The sequence below is a fragment of the Sitophilus oryzae genome, unplaced genomic scaffold, assembly GCF_002938485.1.
Source record: "Sitophilus oryzae breed Bouriz unplaced genomic scaffold, Soryzae_2.0 scaffold_377_pilon_pilon, whole genome shotgun sequence".
Lineage (NCBI taxonomy): Eukaryota > Metazoa > Arthropoda > Insecta > Coleoptera > Curculionidae > Sitophilus > Sitophilus oryzae.
In genome coordinates this window covers 735,093-762,570 of record NW_022146948.1, presented here as the reverse complement: position 1 = coordinate 762,570, position 27,478 = coordinate 735,093, and the positions used below count along the sequence as shown (strand labels likewise).

At 33.4% G+C, this 27,478-nt stretch overlaps 1 protein-coding gene across 1 annotated transcript in view; it reads right to left on the bottom strand.

Moving 5' to 3' along the window:
* LOC115885212 (nuclear hormone receptor FTZ-F1) overlaps positions 1–27,478 on the bottom strand; it is a 101,532-nt gene that overhangs the window by 2,761 nt on the left and 71,293 nt on the right. The window contains 5 exon segments of the mRNA XM_030904041.1: positions 98–201; positions 438–696; positions 16,392–16,868; positions 22,177–22,274; positions 22,277–22,396. Of these exon segments, the coding sequence (XP_030759901.1) occupies positions 98–201; positions 438–696; positions 16,392–16,868; positions 22,177–22,274; positions 22,277–22,396 (1,058 nt within the window).

The following is a 27,478-nucleotide window of genomic DNA, read 5'->3' as shown; positions in this document are numbered from 1 at the left end:
TCGTAATTTCTACTTCAAATCATATCCTTGCATATTACTTAAAACCAAAAAGCCTTAAATTATTTTATTATATTATTCTCTTCGAACATCGACTTACCTGCACTTGAGGATAACATGTGACGCAGTATTCGAGAAGAGCTTGTTGCACCTGTTCATAGCCATCTTGAACATGCTTCCTATTCGTGATACCTCTGACTTCTGCTAAAATCCAAAACACATTCCAAAATTAATTCGATATGGGCAAACGCGATACAGGTCATAAGCAAAAGGTAACCATTCAATACGAGGCAAATACCGAGTTCCATTCTTGGACTGGCGTTCGATGACGTTTTTTAAATGCCTATTTCATGACGAATTACGATTTACCTTTATATGTCAATGAGTACCTTAAACAAACAACACCTGTGTGTAAAGTATTCAAGCAATTTTCTTTTTACCTGGATTAAGTAACAGCATAAATTTGATGCAGATGTAGTCGCTCACGTCAAATTTGAGTTCCTGTAGTTTGGCGGTTATATTGTTGAAATGTTCCGCTAAACTGGGAACCCCCAGAAGACCGAGACTGAGGAGGTCGAATTTCTGGCCATTGTGGAGGGTGGTTTCGTCCGGGAGATTGTTGTGCATTCGCTGGTGGATGTGATCTAAGACCAGCATGTCTGACCAGGAGTGTTGAAGGAGCTTCATCTGGTCGTCCACCTGCAAAGAATAAATGAAACGTTATAGAAGCGATAGTAAAGAATATAAGTACAGTTACTTGCGTTCATCAAAGATGATTTGTTTGAACCTGTGATTTTTTGGTACTATTTGATGATAGTAGACGTGTTGTTAATGATTCAAATACCAATGATTAACGTGGAAATGCAATTTCTAAGTTGTGGCATTGGAGTGATAATGGAAAAACTAAAGAAATTAACGTTTTTAAGTTGTCGGTTTTTATTTTTCATTATAGATCTATTCTAATAGAAAACTCTATAATTATTCAATGAGAGGATACATGAGAATAACAGTTCTTGTCTGCCATTTCAGTTCACAGAGAACTTGTACTTTCTATCAGTTTTTAGATGTCATAACTCGAAATCTTCCCTGACAAACCTTATTAACTAACCAACAAAAAAATCTTTTTGTAGGTTAGTAAAAAGGTTACTAATTGGTTTCCGAGTAACCTATAACCACATAAAAATTCAAAATGACTACTACAATGAAAGATCGCTTGATTTATACCGTATGACCGAATAAAAACAGCGGCGGCGCGGCGTCATCGATGGCTATGAAATGAAGATCGCTGTCATTTTATATGTAAAATTATATGGCATCGTCATTTCCAAGCCAACTGGACGCCGTTTGGATCATACGGTATATAAACTGTCACATCATTTATAGATATAAGACAATTAAATATACAGGATGAGTCTTAAGCAAGTGCCAATATTTTCAGGACTGGTAGATCTCGATAAAAGAAACATATTTTTACTTTACCATTTTTAATTAATCCAAAACAACCGAGTTATTTTACTTAAAAAAATGATTTTTGCTAAAATTTTGCGAAACACTGGATCTTTTCTGGATGTAAATTTAATCTACTACTTATGTTGCAATTATAAACATTCTTTTTTAATTAAAAAAATTTCCAAAATTTTTTTATATTTTTTTTGCGAAAAAAACCTCATAATCGTGTTTCCGGGGTCGAAATATACTCCCTCTAAAAATATTTGCATGGCATATCATATCAACAATATTTGCGCAACTGAGATGATACTTCAATATTGCTAGCTTAAATATCTGGGATAAATCGTATTCTGCACAAGTATTGTCGTTCAAGATGTTTCAGTTGGTTTATTTCTAAGATTCATCCAATAAGTAATGTTGGATACTCTAATTCAAGTCATTGTCTTCAATTCAATTCAAGTCTGTCAAGACACAATGTCTTTCCAAATTTGTACACTTGGTATTAAATCAATATAAAATAAACACGAAATAACATAAAATAAACTCCAATAAATCCAGAAAAATGTAATCAAATTCAAATGTGTCAATGTGAACCATACTATACCATATAAAACAAATTGACGTCTCACTGCAGTCTCTAATGTATGAATATAAAAATAGTATGTATTAGATTTCTTCCTTAGCATTTTTATTCAATAATTACTTATTAAAGTTTTTATATATATTTCTATATAAACATATAGATAATTTATAGTGATTTGTCAACAGTCGATTTTGAAACAGTGTCAAGTGTAATAAGATCTATAGGCCTGAAATCAACACAGAATTAATTTGAATAATATTAGCCCTTTTTATGTGACATTTTACTATAGTTATTCGACTAGTAAATGTAATAATTCTACATTTCGCAGCAAAATACTTACAAACAAATATACTTAACAAAATATAGTGCGATAGTGACACAAAAAATCTTTTTCATATTTTCAATTTTTTTTTGTGTTATAGGTAAATAATTTTCTGGATAATAATACAGATTATGATTGATGAAAAAATATCTACAAAGCTATTTAGGCTGGCGCATTTTTGGTAGCAATCGGGCAAATTTGCAATTATAATGACGAGCGTTTCGTGAGCGTTTTAAAATAGATATAAAAAGCGCGGCGGCCTGACTCATAACCTCAATTCGAGGCATAAACCAATTTAAAAAAAGTGTAACGCGTCGATTTTTATTGAACTTGGCCCAAATTGCCGCCATCATTTTCACTTTCAACTGTTCGTTGGCTTTACGTAATCTCTGTTGTTTTCTCTTTCCATTCGCCACCCGTCTCGTTCTTCGATCACGATTATGTGTGCCGACATGGTTGCCGTTGTTAGCACGATTGTTAATAACAATTAAGTCCACCAGTTCTGCGGAATGAATAGTCAACTAATTTGAGGTAATAATGCTATCGTTTGATTCATATTTTGTGTTGCAGACTACATCAAAAATGAAGAAACTTTGGAGCATATCATACATATAGCCAAATATAGCAGTCCAGAGAATATAGAGTCCAATCTAGTACAAATGAACATATTTATATGAAATGGAAGTGGTTATGTTGCAACAACTTCCATCGACACTTTGAGCAACCCTATTCATACTGTATTCCGTTGTACAACTTAACAAGTATAGCTAGAGACGTGTGAAATATAAAATAACACGCGACCGGTGCTATCCCCCAAGTCTCTTTCTATATTTGTACAACTGTAAAATCAGATCAGATTAACTAGGTTGGTAATAACGGTAAGGATCGGATCCTAAAGGTGCATCCAGATCTGACAAAACGAAAGCGAGACATGTTCTTTCCATTTTTTGAGGCAAGCCTGCCACGAGACATGCGAGTTGGATCATAGTGAAAGGAACCCAAACACATATTAAATTGTAATTGAATAACAAACGATGGCAAAATAATAACGCATACAGTAATAATTTTTTGTATCTTTGAAATGGTATTTGGTTCGTCGTATTTTCTTCATCGTCGGTTTTTTCAAGACACGACATCTTTTACAAAATACGTTTTTTAGAACAAAATGTTAACTAGAAAATTTATAGGTAAGGTTAAGAAGAAGCACATATATCACAATATCTCGCAGTCGAGCGAGCCAACCAAAAGCACGTCCAGACTGTGCAAACCGACGGATAGCAATGAGGCTCCGTGGGTTGTCTCGCGAGGCTCACGCGAGACACGTTCACACTTAGCAAATTTGGAATGACTCGCGCTTGTCTTGCTCTCGTTTCGTCAGGTCTGGACGCACCTTAAAAATATCAGTAAGAAACAGTTTGATAAAATAGTAGAAATGTCAATTAACTGCCGTTTTTTAACTATCAATATAGTTTATAAAAATAGAGTTTATAATATATAATAGCGTTTAATGTTTGCAACCAAAAAAAAAGACATGCATATAAAAGACAAGCAAATCAAGAAAACCAGCCGTCTTGCGCTACGTTTAATTTGGTTCTGAGCTCCATTTAAAGTTTCTGTTTTGAAATTAAGTGCTTAGGTTTGCCTTTAGATAGTAAAAGGTTTTGCCTTTAGATAGTGACTGCTAATTAAAAACTGAAATTTATCTGACGAATTAGACCATTAAACAGCTCTATAGATATATTTTTCCATTTTTGGAAAATATTAAACCTGGTTTACTTCTTTATTGGGTTACACGCGTTGGTTTTTGATAATTAACACATAGGTACATACTTTCTTTGTTCTTGTTAGCACATAATATATGAAGACAAGCGGAATCCGACTAATTCATATAAGATCTCAGATTATTTGAAGACACAATTTCCTGTCTCATTTTAATCAAATATACGAATGAATATAAAATCATAATATACAGGGTGTCTTAAATAAGTGCAAATGTTTTTAGGGGTGATTTCTACCGCAAAAGAAAATGCACCAACATAGTGTCAATAGAATAGCAGCTCAAATGAATGCAGTTGGAGTATACAATTTTCATGACAAAAAATACGATTGTATTATAATTTTTACAAAGAAGTATATGCTGTAACGACAAAGTATAGATTTATAGAATATCTTAAAAGTGTTAAAAATAAATTAGTGGTTTCAATTAGCGTAGAAATTTGTTCATCTAATTTCAATTAAGCCTTCAGGACGTCAAAATTAGTGGCAGTAATTTTCAATTAGTAGAAAAACTTTTAACTAATTATACTTCAAAATTTACGAGTAACACATAATTTTGGTCTATGATTAACATCTGCCAAGAGAAATTCTACGGTTAGATATCAAAAGTTTATTTTTTATAAGCTAATTATAAAGCTACCTCTATGGATACAACTGACTACCGCACGCTGTTGCTAGTATATTCTATTAATTTTAATTGTAAATTTTTAAACAATGTGAATGATTGTAAACTCTTATGACATAAAAGTTCACAATGGCTAAAAAATTAAATTCAAATAAATAAAATACATAATATATTTTTGTATAAAGTTTTAAAGATTAATAAATATTTTCTTAATCTTCACTACAGTACTTAATTGTTAATAACTGACAAATGCCACGTTTTTATTATCATTATCAAAACGCCCTACTTTACTTTTCGATATATAGGTCGCATTGCACGCCAACCCGTCCACATTTATAGGTAGGTAGGTTAAGAACGAGCTACGCTGCGTTTTGGCAATCCGGCAACCGCGCGTCACAATTTTTTTACTCGACGATTCCTCTGACACAGTTTCGGATACCTAGATTGTGGGGCGCGCGCCTTGCACAATTCCCCCGCGGTCTTTGTAACGCGCTTATTTTCATTGACATTTATAGCAACGTTTTGTTTGCAATACGGTTTTTGCCGCCACGTTTTTTTTTCGGGTTAGTTCAATCTTCCACCAAGAGGGGGGGCTCTAGATCCGCTGGTCCGGAGGAAGTTGCGAGGCCATTATTTGTGTTCTTTGCTCCATCGGTCGTTTGATTCTCTTGAATCGATATTATCGATATATCATAGGATCGAAAAAACAGCGTTAAAGATGGTTGGAAGTGTCTGTCATTTTATTTTTTGTAAAATTATATGAAGAATGTCATAGACCGTCATTTCTGAGCCCACTTAAGGTCGTTTTTTTTCGATTATACGGTAGTCCCTTTAGAAGTTTTTATTTAACATAAATGTTTTTTTAAGCAACATAGAGTTGTTTAGTCAGTTATATTCGTTTAGTCATACGATTCGTCAGTTATATTCGTTCCAAATACTATAAAACGTTCCAAATAATATAAAAATATTTAAAAGTCATACCTTGTATATAATAATATATCGAGAAAATATGGTTACGCTCGTTGAATTTGACACTTTATGTCAGTTTAATAATATATTTTTTTGCTTAAAAGCGCTTTACTTTTATCATTTTTTTTTATATTTTATAAGTCTTTTATCTATGCCTTTATGCCTAGGCGTTAAAATGACTTTTTATATTGTCAATCATGTCGCAAAAATTAATACTTTTGTAAAGTTTAAAATATTAAAAAAAATAAAGTTTTTTTTTAATTTGGCCTTTCACAGTCTTTATTTCATATTTATGAAGAGTTCATTATTTAATCAGTTAATAAAATAAAGTTGTTGAAAATGAATGTTTATTGTCAGTTAATAAAAAGCAGTAAATAAACCAAAATCAATTAGGCGATTTAAGTAAAATTACGGTCTTTAAATGCCACAGAAATTTATTTACTAAAACAGAGGATTACTTCACAACGACTTCTGACCTTTCTTTTTATTCAGTTAAAGTTAAATGTTAATATTTATTGAAGATGCACAAGATTGCTGCCACTTACGAGAAACATAAAATTCAGTAGTAGCGAAATGGGCAATGAAGTGCTTGATTCTACAAATAATTCGAAATGATCAAATTTCCTAATACCACTTACCAAAAGCTGCAAGAAAATGAAGAATTTTTTGCCGAAACTTTTGACTGCAACTTAGTAAAAAGTGGTAGACCAAATTATTGCCTTTCGATTATGGAAGGTAGACGTAAGAAGAATCATCTCCTATAGGATTTTGTTTAAATAAGTGCTCATCGAAAAGGGGAAAATAAGGATTGACTGAGCTAATAAGCAATAAGGGATCGAAGCGGATATAAATAACGCGAAGTTAGTCGAAAAAGAGTGACAACACGCCTTCAAAAATCGCATTTTTATCTATCTCTTTTTAATTAGCAATTTGTTACAAAACCATATAAATTATATATCACTATGTTCAATCTATTTCCGTATAGTAAAGGAATTTTAAATTATGTCTTTATTTTGGAGAAAATTTAGACCAAACATAAGGAATGATTTGTTAATGTTTGACCATCAAAATTTTAAAAATAAAGAAGTTGTCTAAAGATGTGCTACAATACGGATGTAGTATAATCCTTTATCTTTAATTTCCTTCTTCATTTGTGTAAAAATACCTAGCCAGTTTTACATAAAACGTTAAATGCCGAACGCTTATTTTGCTACTTTTTCGGACTAGTGAAATGGACTCTTAATGTGACGATAATTAAGACAGTTACCACACTCATTATAACAGTAATCGGTAACATTTGTTCAATTCTATTAGTTCTTGCTGCTTCGTAATAAATAAAGTACGATTAAAGAATGACGAAAACTGGCCAATCCACTCTCAGTTTCATTTCACTGCACTTTCTCATTACTTACTACTATCTCCTCATCCGTTTCTCAATCGATCAAATTCTCGATATCTCTTTGCTCGTTCTTTATCCTTTACAGTCATTATTTCGTAATAGTTGCAAACAGGCCGTTCTTGACCTACTAACAGTGGCCTAGATGAGGGCTTTGGCAGGGATGCGATCAAGCTAAAGAGCCAAAGCCTTAGAAGAAAGAAGCCAGACAAAGAAGGGGACAGGCGCTTAGTTTTATCGGTTTCACGCAAGGCGAAGTGTCGGATTTTATTTATTGGTCGTTAAATATTGGTGTAATTAAAGTAAAATAAATATCCAAGCATTTACGAAAATCGTAAATTAGTTTATTTTATGTCACTGTCTTGAATTACGCGGACCAATCTTTTGACATATACATATACATTAGCACGAGAAAATATATTTTATTCTTCTTCTGTATTTTAGTTTTCTACATAATCTCCTTGCAAAGCTACACAATCATCTATAGAGAAGTTGGCGTCTTTGTCGACAAAATAGTTGTTTACGACCTCAGGCTTTTCGCTGAGAGCTAAATCTGAGCCATACGGAGGGAAGCTACATTTTCTTCATCTGCAACCAACATTTTCTTCATCTGCAGATGTAGTTGTTTTCCTGCAACGTTTGATTTCAACTTGACATTTAATGATGTATATAATAGTGTGTATAGTATTCTTCTGTCTATCAAATTCCTCAAGTAGCAACCTGGAGCAGAACACCAGATGGAACGAACAACCGATGGACCACAAAAATTACAGCATGGTACCCACGAGGAATTAAGAGACCTAAAAGAAGACCAAACCTGAAATGGGACAATGATATTAGGAAATTAGCAGGGATAACTTGGGCCCGCATAGCCAACAATAGGCAACAATGGGTCCAACTACAAAAAGAGTATCTAAATATGTGAGAGGAAGGCAACACCATAATTGGAAATGGTCGAATAAGCTGAGAATGATGATGATGATGAGTATTCTCCTGTAACGATTATCTTCCTCTGTCTCCTCCCTTCACTAAGATAATAGATTAGAATGATTCCATCCCAAAGAGAGTTCCAATTAATTTGTTTAAAAAAAGTTTGTTTCTTTCTTTAAAGCCATTTCCCCTTTAGCAGTCCACCAATCGGATTGCATTTAGGGATTAATCGACATTAAATACTAGAGTAAATTTTTAGTCAACGTCTCCTTTTTGCTGCCAAGGCCCATCTGGACCGGGCCCTACTGGACCGAGCCTACTTTGTTTACGCGGAATCCAAACCGCGGTCTTCGGCCATAGCATGGTCAATGGCCTACCGACTTGGCGAGTGTCTAATCTCATCCGGCCTTGAACCGGCGTAAATGAGCAGTATGTGTCAATAAATTTTTACACTCCATAACTTGCCATGGAACAACAGTCTATCCATTAGTATCGCCTTACGTCGCTTAACTTCGATGATCTATCGGGAACAGGTGTTTTGACGTATTTGGGCTGATGCCCCACCAAAACACTTAATTTATTTTGTCTAATTTGATTTTAGCAATAAGCTTATGTCTAAAAATGTAGTTGACATTTATAATTAATTTTTAAAATGTCATGAGGTGTCTTTTGTGTTAACGGTTTATTGGATTTTTATTTAACTATATTAACTCATTCTTTCTGTTATAACACAAAAATGGCAGATGTATCTAGTGAAATAAATAAAAATTCTTTGTAATGCACAGATAATCTTACAATATAAAAATATTTCTATTTGAAAGCATATAATTATAAAAAACATTTTTTATGATTAAAATACCATGAATATAGAGTCCGCATTTACAACTTATCAAAAACAAAATCAAAAATCTTTAACCAGACTAGCCAATTTAAATGGTAATTAAAAGATTAAAGTAGTTTACGGCAAAAGCGATTTTTCTTTAGCGATTTCTTGCTTAAATGTCTGCTGATTTGCATAAATTATATCCCATTTACGATTTCGTCCATTTCGAGAAACATCTTCGCTTAGAAATTTATGTAATAGGCCGGTCGCGCGCGCTGAAACAGCTGTTAAACTCAGTGGCTATTGTTTGTCTTCGGCTATGTATGTCATGGCAGACTTCTTCGTACGATCAGAATCGCGTGTATTATTTTAAGCGTTGTGTCGAAATAAGAATACAATAATAAAACGTGGCATTATGTTCATAAATCCGAAAATAAAAAGTATGTAATAATAAATTTTCTTAAAATAGTTTTCATTTTTTCGCATAGCTTCAAATGTCATGTAAATAAACATTTAATTGCTTTCTCGCCAGAAAAGAAGCGAACGCTCCATTAACTGGACCAAAACCGTTCTGCTTCCCAAGTGGAAACCAAATCAAGAATCTGGAAGATTCCATCAGTAACCTGGAATGGAAATCCTCCAACGGTTTGAGACACTCGAAGAAATTTCTCAGCACTTTCGACCAGAAAAAATCAAAGATTTTTCTTGATTTAAGTAAGAAAAATCTTCGGATCGGGGGTTTTACCAGTACCAGGACATTTTCCTCAATGAACACCTCAGTAGATTGAAGCTAAGAAACAACAGCGAATGCAGATTTTGGGAAAACACCAAAACACCTCATCACTGAGTGCGCCAAAACGACAACCATTCGTGCCATAACCGTCTCTGATACTGGCTTTTGCCAAAACATGTCGATTCTTTCTCAGATTCAAAAAAGAGTACAAAAACAGCACAACAGAATTTTGACATCAGTCTATCTACCCACACTACACAGTATTTTTGTCCTAATTCCAGCTGTACAACATGTGTAAGAGAAGAAATAGTCAGAAACCTATATGGCAGAGTAAAGAATATCTAAAACTTCATAAAATCATTATCAAAGAAAATTATGAATATAAGAAATTATTTACAAGCAAAATGGGGATACCACAGATTTAATTAGAGCAACTATGAAGAACACTAACAACCAGTTAACCAAAAAACATCAACTCAACAAGAGAATCGTGAAGAAACTGCAATACTGAATGAAGGTAGAAAATATTATATTTTCTCAAGTGAGTGTGGTCAGTGGCGGATACAGAGGGGGCCAGGTCTCCCCCTAAAATCTATAAATTGGGTTAATTATTAGGCTTTTGGGTTAATAAAATAAAAAGTAAATTCCTGTATCCGCCCAGAGTGTGGTGTAACCTATATCAGCGTGTAACCTATGAACATCAAAAGGATGTATTTATAAGAGACTCCGCGAAACCATCGATCGCAGAACATGTAAAGAATATTCAGCTATCGTTCGCCGTTACGTCATCATTATTTGTCAAATATCAGTTTTAGGGTGTGTCTGAGATCAGTTCATATTGTTTAGAAAATCTTAAGTACGTTCCTATATTATTGATTGAGCGAGTTCCGTGTTTTTTTCCGCATCTATTCATTTTTTTCTTGATTCTTCGTCAGTTACGATCCTTTTAATCCCAATCCCTTGGACTGTTGAATTTCCGATTTCTAAAACATCAGCAACTCGCTATATTTTATAAAAACGCTATCAACTGGTATTTTACATAGGAATATTACACTTTTGTATTGTAATTACTTCGTATACGGCGTCCAATGGTAAAAGATCGCGCACACTATACTTACACGGACCAGCACGGACCAGACCAGTAAAATCTACCGGTGAAGGTGACCGTGTTATTTAATAGAGTAGAGCACACTAGACCAGTACCAGCACGTACCGCCACAAGCCACGACCGTCAAAACAGGTCGTGTCGGTCAGGGACAAATATGACCGGCAATATTTATGCCTGGTCGTGCTGGTCCGACCTAATGTGCGCACCGACGAACCAGCACACCTCCACAAACATGCAAATATTGAAGGGTTCGTCAGTGTTTCGAGTACGCTAGCTGGCTCAAGTCGCATGATGTAAGTTAGATTTCGTTTATTTTTGTTCGAACATTTAAATCGTTTTAAATATGAATGAAGAAAAGCTTATTTTACTGGTACAAAAGTATCCAGAGCTGTGCGATACGAGCCAAGCATTTTATATATAGAGACCAAGAAAGAAAAGATGCAATATGGGAGTCGATAGCAAAAAAAATAATCAAATTTGATTTGTGACATTCGAAAATATTGGAAAAACTTTTATTCGAATCTTTTTAATTCAGGAAACAAATGATGAAATTCGCCATATTGCTTTCTCTTTTGATTTATAGGGTAAACCCAAAATCTTCTTTTTTTCTTAGCTTCCTTCTCTTCCTCCTCTTCTTCACACAACATGGCTAAAATAATAATTTCTTCGTCTGAACTACTCATTTTCAATACTTCTATATTGCACGCTCTAGTAGTTGAGCCTTGACAACTGTACTTTTTTCGAAACTCTCGCTTATGTTGCTGGTCTGTGGCGGTAAAGTGTGCGACGTCATGCAGGATGCAGGTTTGTGCTGTGCTGGTCCGTACTGGTCCGTGTAGGTATAGTGTGCGCGATCTTTAAGAGTGTTCTACCAGCGTCTCTTTCTCGAGAATTATTTATAAGCTTAGCAATGAGCTCTTCTTCATTTTGGTTAAATGTTTGAAGCATTTTTGCAATAAAAATATAGAATTTTGTTTTACAGCAACAATCAAATTTTAATTTTCACATTTGAAATGCCGTAATGACGTCACCAATCTCTTTCATCTGGTTGGTAAGTGATTGAGGGAGTTCAACAATATATGACGTGACGTTAAACAATGGCTGAATATTCTATACAGAGCAAGTACAGTTAGCACAAAATACAGTGGCTTGAAGACAAAATAATTAAAAGAGGGTAAACTGGTGTATGAGAAAATTCAAGGAGTTCCGGGACGGAGAACAGAACGTCCTCCGGCATACAGGTATCGAAACCGATAGGCCTGTTCCCGACTTTAGATTATGCACGAAGTAATTACTGTTCCAACGATTTTTGCAATATTTGCATTTGCTATGAAGAAGATATAAAAAAATTGGTCAAGTGCGAGTCGGACTCGCGCGCGAAGGGTTCCGTACCATTCATTATCTATACAACATTAGACACTATATTATTATAAACTTTTTTCCGATTTGCTGAAATTTTGAATGCACGTATAGGTAATTAAAAAAAATGAAGAAACACATTAAATATACTAAAAATTGCATTAATCAATAATAAATATGTAAAAAGTAAAAATAAATATGTAAAATAAAAAAAAACGATTAAAAAAAGTCGCCTTGACTAGGATTCGAACCTGCCTTACTACGGCTCCAACGTCATAGCAGCGTCAAGGTACTTACGATTTAACCACGCGGCCACCGAGGACTTGAAAGATTCTATGTAAAATTATTACTTAAAAGATAATGTTTAGTGAAAGTCCTTTTTTATTTATAAACATTTATTTAATTCTGTTTTTAGTAATTGTTCTTATAGCGGCAACATAGATACATTATCTGTAAAAATTTCAACTGATGTCTAGCTATAACGGTTCATAAGATAGACCTTTGTGACAGCCAGACGGACGGAAGGACGGACGGACAGCGAAGTCTTAGTAATAGGGTTCCCGTTTTTACCCTCTGGGTACGGAACCCTAAAAAGAAAATAGAGAGTAAGATTAGTTATTAAAATGTAGTAATGAACAAAGAGAGTAGAAAGAGCACGGCAACACGCAAGCTGCCGCCATCTTTAAGTTATTTAAATACGGCTCAATTTGGTAAAGGAAGAATTGGGCAATCGCTTCGGCTGGCGGCTGTGGCCGGTCCAAGATTACGGCGTTCGGCTTGGTCGGGCATTCGGGTCGCGGACAATATTGCACACGTTGTGTACCCACGGTACGCCGTATAATCGATCTGTCCCATATTTCTGTCATCGGTGGGCACGACTGCGCTAATTAACCCGTCCGTTTTTCGTCGCATTTGAATGGAAGGGACCCTAATTTAATTAACGAGCTACGCAATGTCCTTCATACACAGGATGAAATATCTACTCAATAAGTGATTTTATTTGTTTATTATTGATTATTTGTTTAAGTTTTTGAATTTTTTAAAGTATAAAAAATTAACATGCTACACAACGTCTTTCAGACTAGAGTTGAGAAGAAAAATCCAAAAAAATATACCGTTACAAATGATGCGAAGCCACAATCTTAACCGATCAGGACCCGAATTCTGGAACTCGACATAAAAACGTTATGCTTTCAAAGCGATAAGCGACTTTCGAATACTTATTTGATTAGCGGAACACCCAGCAGTCGATTTTGGCATTTTCGTTGCCGTGCGAATCGTGTTCTGGATGCGCGTTGAGCACATATTGACAGCATCGCAATTTCTCGCATCTCAAATATCTAACAGTCAATAGAACATGCTATTTTTTTCAAACGTCACAAATAATTTTTTAAACAATTTTAAACGTTCCAAATAATATAATAGTTATATTTTATACAAGACGATAAAATGGTATTTCATCGTCGACCGAAAAGATTAATTCACGAGCGATAAAATTAGCGAGTGAATTAATTTCGGGAGACGATAATGCAATTTTATCGCCGTGTATAAAACAATATTGTTTTCCATATCGAGTTACGTTTTAAAAAATATTCAGAAATTATTATTTCAAGGAATTTATTACGAGAGTAGAAAAAAGATTGTGCTAGGTTGGCGTTGGTTTCTATGTAATTTGACAAATAAATAAAGCTGTCTCTTTAGTTTTCAGTTTTGAGTCAATATTTTTTAATTCTCTTTCGTGTCGATTACTGATTGAATGGAGCCATAAATGGCTCAAAAATAAGTAAATTACCAACAGATATTCAGGCTGAGGCGACAAACGCCATATCCAAACTACTTCCATTTAAATCCCGAATAACTTATGAAAAGGAATACAAAAATTTTCAAAAATGGAAGCAATTAAAAAACGTGCGAGAAGAAATAAAGTTTTTAACCTATCCTCGCTGTTAAAGTATCATTTAATCTACCCTTGCGGATAAAGTACTATTTTATCTACTATTTTTGATAGACGAATACCGTTTTTTGTGCCGTGTATATTTACTATTTACCAAATATTATTTCTTTTTATTCCAACGATATTGTTAAAATTCTAAAACGGTAGCTGTTCTGGTATTATTCTTATTTGAATTCGACTTCTTAACGGCCACTGGGTATTAATTTCATAATTTTATTTTAGATATAATTTATGGCGTTACTAAACATAAGTGAGTGGGCTGGAAAATAGCCGTATTTATAGAGATTTAAATATTTATTACTGTAATTAAGCATAAAGCGACAGTTGCTAATGTCGGAGTGACACATGAAGTATATGTATTACGACCGGGTTTAAAAAATGTAATATATCAAATAAATCGAAAACCTGCATTGAATATATCAAACTAGTTTATCGAAACTTAAAATCAAGGGAACTGATAACATACCCTGTAACAAAAAGATATATAGTCCGACACTGATGAGTTAACGTTGGCATGTTAGGATAATGGTGTACCACAGTCATAATGGTGTACCGCAAAATGGAATGCATTAAAAATGGATTTGTCAAAAAAATCAACAAACGAGGACTAAGTTCAAATTTAGTTTTAGTTTTTTTTTCGTAAAAATATATTTTTTTGCTTTTAGCATAAAGTAATTCCTATGTTGCAGTTCTGATGGAAGGCTGTAATTGTGTCTCCATTGTCTTTTATTAGTATGTAAAGTTTGTAATGATATGCCTCATAGTCGTAAATTAAAACAGCCAAAATCAGGAGATACGGATTTGGTAAAACGCAAATATCGATTTCCCTAACGGACTTTAAAACTTTTAAACGCGACTACTTCATGTATGTAACTAAATTTTAAAATAAAGTTAAATTAAAATTAAAGGTTACAATGATATAGATCCGAAAGAACCGGAACCTGGATGATAGTTGCAGGCAGATGGTATGCAAACGATGTCTATGGGCTATCATTATTTACAATTTTAGTTCTTTAATAAATTGGATGTTTATAAGTAACTTTTAGTGTTTAATGTCTTTTGTAAGTAACAAATGAGGGGTTCAGAAGAGAACTCGATCAAGTCCTAGAAGATAATTATGGAGAAAATGAGAGTTAAAGTTTTTTAATGTTACTTAATTAAAATAAAACAAGCTGGAAAAAAAGACACAATGCTTTAATACATTTTAAATAGTAATTGCAAACTAAAGTAACTGAAAATACAACTGTGGTCATTTTTAAGAATGTTTCTTTATATTTTTTTTAACTCTGAAAATATTTGAAATTTTAGATAATAGAATTTGTTGACTTCGCAGTGTCTATTAATAGTGTTTTCTTCGATTTTTATAAAAATTATGGCATATAGGCGGGATAAAGGGAAGATCTTTCATGTGTTGCCTTTTAGAGTGTATTACGTTACGTCTATATGAAGTGATAAGATTTTTCTTCCTCGTGAAGTTTTATTCAGATCAACAAAATCAGTCATCAGTTAGATATCTAAGTATTTGTAAGAAAAATAGAAATACTGAAAATAATGATAAATCAAACGACTTTCAGAATCGATAGAATCAGACCTTTCAGATGGCTGATAATCTGAATTACTTGATGTAAATGGTTGAGACTTTGTTTCATTATCATCCATTTTATAAAAAAAATAGCTGTAAACTTTAGCACGTATGTTAAAATCGAGCACAGCGTTAAATTTAAATTAATTTTTAAGGAACCAAGAGAATATTCAGAAACCAAACAGAAACAGGCTATACCTGCTTAATGCGTGAAGTATGACTTGATTCATTTCCATACTGGAAAAAACAATATTTTATAAACGTATAAAGGTTGATTCTCACTATACCTTCCGTTTCCATTCCATATCCGTTCCGTATTTTTTATTGTATTGACGACGTAAGCTTCCGTACCGTGTCAGTTCCATACTTTTTATTGTACAATTTATATCATGACGAAAGTTTTATTTTAAAATTTGTATCTTTTGAAAAAGGTAATAGATTTAATTAAGAGGTGAAAGAATAAATAAATATCAGCAAAATTTTAACAGAGCTGGTACAAATGTAAGAACTTGACAACGCTGTTTCCGATACGCTTCAGTCCGTCCGCCAAAAAAATGTATCGAAGGATAGTGTGCATTGTTCTATTTATTTACATGATATAATATTTTATGTAAACGGAAGGGAGCTGATATGGAAGGTATAGTGAGAATCAACCTTAAAGATGATTAACTTAAAATAGTAGGAAATTGACCTTGATCCATTTTAATTCTGACCACTCCAAATAAATAACCAACAATATTTAGCCATGTATAGTACAAAGCACTCAACTATCTGGAAATACTGACCTTGAGATCCTTGAAAAAGACAGAATTCCTCGCCCAGTCCACTTGCGAGAACAAGTTCTGATCTAAAACTTTACACATGAGTTCGAACAAATCCACCTCGCACTGATTGTACGTTTGGCTCTGCAAGAGTCCGTAGAGCGAATTCTGCCACTCGCGGTCGTCGATGGCCTGCACGAAGTCGCGGATGAGGGGTGAGACTTTGCCTTGGGGGCCGCCGCCGCCTCCGCCACCCGGTACCACCGTCTCGAACTGGAACGCCTTGGGGCTGAGGGAGTGAGGCGACGTGGTGGTGGAGTTGGCCGCGCCCCACAGCTTCTGCTCGATGCTGGCGTTGGGGGGCGCGGAGCCCTGCACGCCGACGATCTGGAGAGCGGGCTGCTGGGTGCCGGGGGGCATCTGCATCTGGGAACTGACTTGGCCGAGGGCGACAGCGATGGGCGAGGGTGAGGAGTCGGGGGACGAGGTCAGCGAAGACACCTGGAAACAAATATTAACAATTAATTCACTTTTCGAAAACAGCCTCTATACTATCCCCGAAATGTTTTACGAAATATTTCTGGAAATATTTCGTAAAACATTTCGCAATGGTTTTTTTTTCGCAGATTTCTGGAAATAGTACGATAAATATAAGATTAACAATAAAAAAACAAACAACCAATCACGGTCGGTCTCGATCTATTTCAGGAAACGTGGGAAACTAATTTTTATAACACTGGCTTATATTTATCGTACTTTTTTGTGAAATAGCACGACACAATCAAGCTCAAACGTTGTGGTAGCTTCAGAAACAATTAAACATGGAAAAACTGATATAAAAACAGTTATTCCTCGAAGGTTACGCAAGAATATTTAGTTTTAATCATTGGCTAATATTATTAATTACAATAAAGTAAAAAATATAAAACAGTGACTAGCTGGCGGTCTACCATTTATCGGCTTATAATCCACGGTATTGCGCCTCATGAACAAAATATACACAAAATTATTTAAAAAATCGTCTAATTATTTAGTTATTTCTGGTTATGGTAAAGTAAACTATAGTCTGTAGCAAAGTTTAGTTTACGAATTTGGTTTTGTTTTCCTAGTTTTAATTGTCTAAATTCCTGCATAATAAATACTAGTTGAATGGATTTATATCAAACCATGCTGGGTGCTAATGAAAGTATCGTTTAGATTTCTCTTAACAACAATAACATTTAAAAAATATCCGTGGACCATTCTTTTGTTGTCATCGGGTCAGTCAATAATTTTCCCAATCAGCTCGATATATTAATAACGTTACCAGTATTACTCATCAAGCAATACTACTGTTATATTAATCAATTAGGGCCGTAAACAAACATATCATATACAATTTTATAATACTAATTTATTATAATAAAATTAAATCATAAAAATATTGTAATTAAGTATATTCCTGCAGTTTAAGTGAAAAGTTTTGTTCCTAAATATCTATATGTATATTAATTTTGTGGAATATTTATCAATATAACATAAAACGAGATGTAATTAACGAAATATCATCGTAACAACAGCTATTTTAGAAATGTCTAGGTTTACTTATTTCACTGAGATTTATGAAAAAAAAATTCTTTGCCTTAGATACAGATACCGCCACGTTTTGAAAATAGCTCAAAACAAAACAAAATTGAACGAGGCAACAAAAAACGCAAAAAAGATCCCCCACGCTCCCCTCACGAGTAGTTTTCAGGCGCTTTTAAGAATCGAAAGTAAGTCGAGGCAAACCGAAATGGGCCAAGACAACTGGAAATAAATCGAAATGCGACCTTGATATGTTTCGAAGAGTTCTTCGCATAGTGTAGAGGCTGTTTAAGATATTACTCTAGAACAGTGATGGTGAGTGACATAATTTATATTGATTTGTTTTAACAGCCTTGTAATGGAGTATCAAAGAAATAAAAAACGATAATTGATTGATAAAGGAAATGTAAGTAGCAGTAACACCGTCCATTTCAAGTCGATCTATTTTTAAAATGAGAATTTGTTAGAATTCTGCAAAATCTGAGTTGTTAGGCGCACTCTGTATGTTATAATCTATTTCCTTGTAGAATTTCCTATATATGTCTCCAATTTATCAGTAAGTATTATCCTGTTTTAAATAAATAATAATTAAATATATATAATAAAAAATATAGCATAGATATATATTTTAGAAAATGTTAAGAATCATTATTATAATTAAGCCGGGACCCCATTAGCCAACACCCGACGTGATGCCACGCGATGCCACGTTATCCCACGTGTTGCGACGTGGGAATAGGTGTACACATTAGGTAACACGTGTTAACACGCCTGAAATTTTTATTAGAGTTAAAAAAGTTGTCACTAGGGATACGAAAATAGTAGAAATATCGATACCCATACCGATATTATAATCATAATACCTTAACTTCACAATCTGCATTAACCTTCTTTCCTTAATTTTTGATTATTAAATTTTAAAATTAATAATAGAATTCATATTCTTACTGATTGAACACTCAAAAAACATTTTTGTTTTCTATTGCATTCGAAAATATCCGTTAGAAAAGTTATAACACTGTTTGATTCAAGCAGTTCTTCCAGTGACGAAGAATTTTTAGAAGTGTACAGGTGCTGCTATTGTATTAGAAAGTGCAAAAAAAAAAGATTTTGGGTACACAAAATAAACAAAAAACGCAATAAATATGGTGCCTTTGATACGCTAATTAAAGAACTCGAAGCAGATCCTAATCGGTACCATATGTAGTTTTGTATGGACAGAGAACAATTTGAATATTTACATAACCTCGTGGAATGTAAAATTAAAAAAAGGACACTTGATTTAGAAAATGTATTGGAACAAGGGGACTAGAGAGGCAGGCGGGGAACAACACGCCGTAACACACATCGGTGAGATCTGGGACCGACGAATCGACCATCACACGTGTCATAGCGTGTTATAGCGTCGAATGTTGTGGCGTGTTGCCTAGTGTGTACGCAATACATGTAATTAAATGGAAAAACATACGCACTGATCTTCATGACGTGGGTAGCATGGCACCGCGTGGCGTAGCGTGTTGGCTAATGGGGTCCGGGCATTAATGTTGTCTGTATGCTGGTATGTTCGTGAGGAAGCGTATTAAGTTCCACTCAACCGTTTGTTTTTAAGAATCATAGTTTGTATTTATTTTTCGAAATATTGCTAAAGTTACACAAAGGTTTTTCAAAGTGAAACTGGGTAATCATTAAAGGATAATAGTTTTGAATTTTAGATATCACTGATAATAACTACATTTATCTTTACTACAAAAGCAGGTTTAATTGTCGGTTCAAACAAAAGACCTCTTACATGCAATCCAACGAAATATAGAGCACTGTTACTGAAAATAGCCCATGGAAATCGATTTCTAGGCCGGGAGTATGTTGTGCTCGACCTATTACCCAACGATTAACGCCGTCGAAACGATTGCTCAAAGTGCGAGTCAATATTTAAACAAATTATTTAACTGGTATAAGCCTCTTCAAAACGACTTGTTGAAACGCAGTGACACAATATTAGACGCTGTGTATTGGTTACAAATATTAGTCGTTTGGTAACATACGCGTTACCTAAAATTTAACGAGCTTGCTGTTTGATGTTTAGCTAAAAGAAGTTTTGACGTTACTATATAGGAAAAGAACTATATTATGGAAAAATATCTAATTATCTTCCAGAAATTAAGGAGATCATGATAAAGTATTTAAGAAGAAAGTTGATATTAACCATTATTACATGACACACCCTGTACAAAAAGTTTTTGTTGAAGAAATGCGCAACAATTAAAGGTCCAAATGATCGATTCGTTAAATAATACTAGTTATTTTTTATACAAGACGATAAAATGGTATTTTAACGATAATGCAATTTTATCGTCGTGTATAAAACAATATTTTTTTTCCATAGCGAGTTACGTTTTAAAAAATATTCAGAAATTATTATTTCAAGGAATTTATTACGAGTAGAAAAAATATTGTGCTGGGTTGGCGTTGGTTTCTATGTAATTTGACAAATAAATAAAGCTGTCTCTTTAGTTATCAGTTTTGAGTAAATATTTTTTAATTCTCTTTCGTGTCAATTTCTGAATGAATTGGAGCCAGAAATAGCTCAAAACAAATTAAGTTAATTACCAACAGATATTCAGGCTGAGGCTGATAAACGCCATATCCAAACTACTTCCATTTAAATCCCGAATAACTTTAAGAAACTTTAATAACTAAGAAATAAAGTTTTTAACCTATCCTCGCTGTTAAAGTATCATTTAATCTACCCTTGCGGTTGAAGTACTATTTTATCTACTATTTTTGATAGATATAAGATAACATACACTTTTAACAGTTGCTATGGAAAAAATAAAAATTATTAATTCTTTCACAAAAATTTTCCTGTTTGTTCTTTTTCCCCATCTTTACAACTAATCATAGCATCTGTAAAATGACGACCTTTCTGCAAAGAAAGTAGAAGAAAAACAAACAACAAAAGTTTGAGCATAAAATTAAATAATTTCTGATCAGAAAAGTAGAGATAAAACGAAAGGTATCACCCACTTCTCTCTCTTTAACAAAGCTATTTGAATAATTTTATAATAATAAAAACTGAGGCTGATTGCAAAAAGATAATAACACCACTGTATTCGGAAATAACATAGGCTTTGTTTTTCGATGCACACACACAGTAATGAACAGAATTACACCATCTTATTACTCATCTTCATCATTAATAATAGACAAGCTTAAATATCAATAGGCATTTATGTTAATACATTTGAATAATAATCACGATAAAAGATAAATAAAATACAATATTTGTATGCAACCTCATTATTCTTTTTCAGTAAATTTCAGCAATCATTAATTTTATATCTATAATTTAACTGTTCCAAAAAAAGAAGCCAAATTTTCAATATCATATATTGTTTTTATATTTATGAATCCTTGATTCAATTTTTCAGCAATATTGATCGTGTTTTTAGAATTTCGATGATTATTAGATATCAGAATCAAGTTGTTATTATTAACGAACTGTTACTTATAAATAACAGGTCCCAGTAGTTGTTAGCTCCAAAAAATAACAGTTATAGAGATAAAGGTGTGACCACAGCGACTGCTTACTCAAAACTAACCCCATATAACAGTTGTTACTTCCAAAAAATAACAAGCATGAAAATAAGAGTCCGCCGATAGCGACTATGTGATGTCGAGAGCGCATCTCTTCGGGTTTTACCAAGCTCTCATCCGTTGTTGCTTCCAGAAAATAACAGATATCAAAATAACAGTACGAAAGCACTTTTTTTTGCGATGTGAAGTCAAAATCACCGCGCCACGAACTTCTCCTAAGCTTTCAAAGCCTATGGGAAGCTTTCTTTTTGCTGCTTATTGTTATTAGAAAATATTGTCTAACTAGTTGAAGCCTGGCGCATCCGCCACGATATCAGGAAAAAAATACTTTTTATTTTTTAACTAAATGAAAAACAAAAAGTCCGGCGACGACAGTTTTTAGAAGAGCCAATTAGCTATCTTTTAGTTAAAAGCAACTTTCTAGAGCAAGTCGTTACTTCAGTAGAGACGACACATCGGTTCCGATCATACCGGATTGTTAGTAAATAAATTAAAAATTACTGTTAGTAAGACTGTTAGTATTGTCTTATTAACGTTGGTGGCATTGTAGGAAAATACTTAATTTTATTGAGGCTGTTTAATTTTTCTAAAAGCATAAATGAAGAAGCATTATATTACTGACTTTATCACCATGTACTGGGATACTTACCTGAGGTATTTGTATTTCCTGTTTAATATGAATATTGGCGAAGGGAGACGTTCCAGGTTGACTGTTATACATTACTTCTGGACCTGCCAGCTGACCAGACCCCTGAGCGTCTGCGCAGCCAGCTGTCTTTGCCTCATGATCTGCAGTTTGCGCGCCCTGTCCCTCTTGTACATGGGTCCGAATTTGTTTCTTCCTCCTCGCATCCGATCTGCTCGTACAGCTGGAAAAATATATACAATATTAATAACATGGTAAACCATTCCAGGTGGTAATAAAAAAAAAACAATTTTCCTCTTAGAGTTAGAAACAAACCTAATACTAAAAATACGAAATAGAGTAAAGAAAAACATATTTTAAGTTAACGTGTCTCTTTTTTGCTGCTAAGGCTAATCTGGAAGGGGTCTATTTTGTTTTCGCGGAATCCGAACCGCGGTCCTCGGGTCATATCATTGTCAATGACCTACCAACTTAACAGTGCCTAAATCAACTCTAACTCATAAGATATCCTATAAAGTTATATCTAACTTTATGTTTTGTTAAGCAATACAAAATGTATGAAGTAAATTTCAGTTTTTAAATTGAAAAAATATGTTTTATTTTTTGTTTTTTAGACGACCATACCAACAGGTACGGTAGGCTATTAAGATCGACAAAAAAAAGTTTTTTTAATTTCACTCAAAATGAGTTATTTGGGTCATAAATGACCTAAATACAAAATATTTTCATGGTGTCTGTCTGTCTGTAACACGATAACTCAAAAACCGCTAAACCGATTTTAACCAAATTTGGCACAAAAATACTGTGGCACCCGAGAATCTGGCCATTAGTTTTTGGTGGGGTGAGGGGTTGGTAAGGGGGTATGCGAGGGGGTTAAAAATTTTAAAAAATCGTAACTCCAAAATTACAGTAGCTAGCGAAACGCGGTTTTCAATTTAAGATTAGGAATAATATTTGCAACAAAATTTGTAATAACATCAAAATCAGTCAAAGTCGCAGTTTTTGAGATAAAAAAAATTGGAAAAATTCCTTTACTTTGAAACTAAAAGAACTGCCTACCAACTTTTTATTAACATATTTTAGTATGGGCGGCTATACGTGCCTCCCGGCGCCAATTTTTTTTTACTAGTAAGAGTTCGTCATTAAAAATGATGTACAACAAAAATTCGGAGTTAGTTAAAAGTGTCTTAATTAATTTCACAATCAATTTTTCATAGCGAATTAACAAATGCAGTTAATTGTGCTGATGCAGGCTGAAAATGATCATTATTAAACAGAAAATTAATGAAGAAACATCAATTTAGAATATAAAAAGTATTTATCAAAACATAAATATTGGATAAAAACTACGTTCATTTATGTCATAAAATACAGTGTGTTCCATTTGAAATAGTGGAGACCTAGCCTCATCTTTGCCTCATTGTATATACGGTCCTGGACACTCTATTTCCTTGATCTGTATTGTAATGCATGCGACAGAGATAAATGTAAATGACTGATTGATAGACAGAGAGAGACACAAAATAAAAGCGCCGGTTGCCGGTTCGTAAACTATTTAAAAAAAAACTTTCATATATATTACTGAAATGAAGATAATATATCTAAGCGAAATATAATCTATTACAGCTGTAGGAAAATGAGTAACTAATAAGAAAAAATAAAGTTCCAAGCCTAGACGCAACGTAATAATAAAGCCACCGCAAAATATATAGCCATTGCATTTAAAAAAATACATATCTAGTGTAAAATTATTTTTGAATGACGAAATCTGGAAATACATCAATTTTAATGTAATTTCGATGTTTTTACAGTCATTACCAAAATATTTACTTATTAATCTCTATAGTACTTTGTCTCTCGAAAACGATTTTGATGGAACTGTAAAGAGAAACCATGCAAGCAGCGCTGGTATATAAACCCAGAAAAGAAGTGAAATCAAAATGTGTCGAAACGGTATGCCGCATTGCAACGAAACATTTTAACTTTCATTTTTGGAAGCGCATGTTTATTATCAACATGTTGGGCAATCAATCTGACCCACCTTATAAAGATTTTTTTCTGTTAAGTTAACAATAAACCACTAACGGAACAAGAAACAATTTAATAAACCAATAAAAAGAATATAAATTATATAGATAGTATCATAAAGATCATTCAGAGTAAAAAAGTAAAAAATATATCTACGAATAGCATCAAGCGAAAGATATGTCAGTATGGACATGAGATTGTAATTCTTAAACAAAAAGTACCCTAGGGTCGAAAAAAAATAATGGCGTTTGCGCTTACTGCCAATTAGCCAAGAAGGTTTAATGTAATTATGTGTGTGTGTGTGTTTATACTGAGTAAACGTTATATTTAAATGGTGTAGTTTAAAATTCGAGAAAAAATAATTATTTGAAAATAGATTTGTGTCTATTCATATTTCGGCAGATTTCACACCTTGGACGAACTTTGATAATAATAATATAAGATAAATATTGAATATGATATTTAATTTTTTCACGATTAATTATATGGTGTGAAATTCAAAAACTATTTAAAAAGTAAATAAAACACAGTAATAAAACAACAGGGTGTAGAGGCAAACTCGGTGGCGTAGAGGTACAGGCTATCGTCTACCAATCAAGGTTGTGGGTTCGAATCCTACACCCGGCATTTCATCAGCCGACTATTTTTATTAAAATAAAAATAGTTTGGGTACCTAGGTCGACTCAGCCTTAAATGAGTACTTGGGATTTACAATCCTGAGGTAATAATAGGCGGTTGAAGCCTAGTGCTAGCCACATTACCTTCCTTGTATACCGAACGGCTCTAGCATGGCAAGCTGTACCTTGCTCTCCCAAGGCGTTAAACGCTATATACGGCAGCTATTATTATTATTATAAATGAAACAACCGATTGTAAGTACCAGTTTTTTGAATTATAAAAGAAAGCAACTTAATTGATTATTATAGCCTCCTAAAAACACGAAGGGGTCTGTCAAAGGAAACACGGTCTACTGATCACGATGATTCCGAACTTTGGTATGAGAGATTTTTTTAAATACGAGGTAATCTAAAACGGTTTCGTGATGCAGTTTGAATACATACAATTTTCGAATACATAAAAAATTAGTTTGGTTTTCCTTTAACACGCAGTCTTAAAATTATATCACATTATTGTGTCTCATTTTCAAAAATTCGAGATTTACTCAATAAATATTGATTCTAGGTGTATTAAGTACTTCACAAAAATTGTTGATGTAAAAAATAAATTTTATTTTTACGTCAGGAATCTCCCTCCCCACGAGAGATGACACATATTTTTTGAAACACCCTGTATGTTATAGAACAGATTATAGTTTAACTTTCAATACCCCGTATTTCATTCTAATGAATTCACTCAAAATAATGCAATAACCCTACAATACAATTTTTTCTTAAAAATACTCGAATGACGGACTGGTTGAATTAAAATTGGAACAAATTTTAATTCAACCAGTCACCGAAAAACATCGCCTGCTGTAGACTGCATTTTGGTTTTGGACGTACTTTCGGGTTTTTACAAACAGCCGACCCGGCTCATAAAATTACAACATAAAATTGATGTTTAATAGTCCGTTGCTGACGAAAACAATTCCTAGAAAATGAGACAAACCAGTTTTTGGTGTAATTTACTTTTTTTCTTTATTGTTAAAATATTCCCGGAACATTTTTAAATGAAAATAATTAGATCTAGTTCCCATTTCGTAATTATTAATAAACACAAAGAATGAAAGTTAAGTAAAAATAGTCACAATTAGGGCATTCAATCCCGGGATCCCGTTTCCCGAGATCCCGGACATTTTTTCAATCCCAAAATCCCGGGATTTTCGGGATTCATCATTACATTTTTTCCTTAATTTAAATCGTACACAAGTCTTTCATGATAGTACAATATGCGCTTATAAACAACCCTGAATGTATGGCAACAACATAATGTAATGAGATATGATAACATCGATTTACCTAAAATAATATTCCGGGAGATGGAATTCTTCGAAAATGGATCTGACCGAGGTTTCCACTTGCAGTTAGCCTATGACATGCTGATAATTATTCCTCCAACGAGTGTGGATCAGAAATGACATTTTCTATTGCTGGAATGTTGTGCAGTAAAATCAGATCTGGTTTGAGTGATACTACTCTTGATCAGCTTGTTTTTTTTAAGAATTTTTTTCAAACAACATGTTTAGATCCTCATATTTGTTACTGCATGTGCACAAGTTGTTATTTTAGTATTTTCGTATCTTACATAATCCTGTGTTATGCTGTGTCTGTTCTTCCAATCCCGGGATCCCGGGATCGAAAAATTATAATCCCGAAATCCCGAGATTGAATGCCCTAGTCACAATAGGATCAAAAAAAATTTAATTTAAATTCATTTTTTCCCTACGAACTCTTCAGATTAATATAAAGTTATCGCCTATTATCAGAATATTATAATTAACCCAATTAACAAGTTGAATTTAAGGACATTAAGTAATTGAGTAGTAAATAAAAAATAACTCTTAATCCCAACAATTATTCAAGTGTCGACAAAATTAAGCGAGCTTATAAAAATACCAGAAATGATGGCTAGCACAAGATCTGTAGATAAATGTTTTAACATAAGGCATTAACATCTTTTTCTATTCCAAAAACTTCAATTTGTATTTATTATTGCAAATTTATTATACAGGATGTCCCAGAAATAAATGCAAGTATTTTAAGGGCTGGTAGATCTCGATAAAAGAAACATATTTTCTCTTTATCGTTTTTTAAATAAGTCCAAAGTCCAAAATAACGGGGTTATTTTACTTTGAAAATTAAAAAAAATTTTTTTTAAAATTTTGAGAACCACTGGATCTTTTCTGAATCTTCCTTCTTGTATACTTAATCTATTACCTATGTTGCCATATTATCAAGAAATTATGTTTTTAATTAAAAAGTAAAAAAAATTCAAAAATTTCGAATTTATTTTTTTCATGAAAAAAACCTCATAGGCGTGTTTCTGGGGTTGAACTATACTACCAGTTAAAATACTTGCACTTATTTCTGGGACACGCTGTATTGTATGATACTATAAAATCTTTTTGGCTAATATCTACATTTTTTTGGCTTTTGAAAAAAACATTAATAAAAGATGAAGAGAATCCCAAAAACATTTTTCACCGAATTTTCAGATCAAAATTATTCGAATTTTAAGAGATAAAGCTGGTTTTCCATTAAAGAAACATACATATACTGTAAATAATGAATTAATCATGATCAATACTAGAAAACAGTTACGAAAGATATAAATAGAA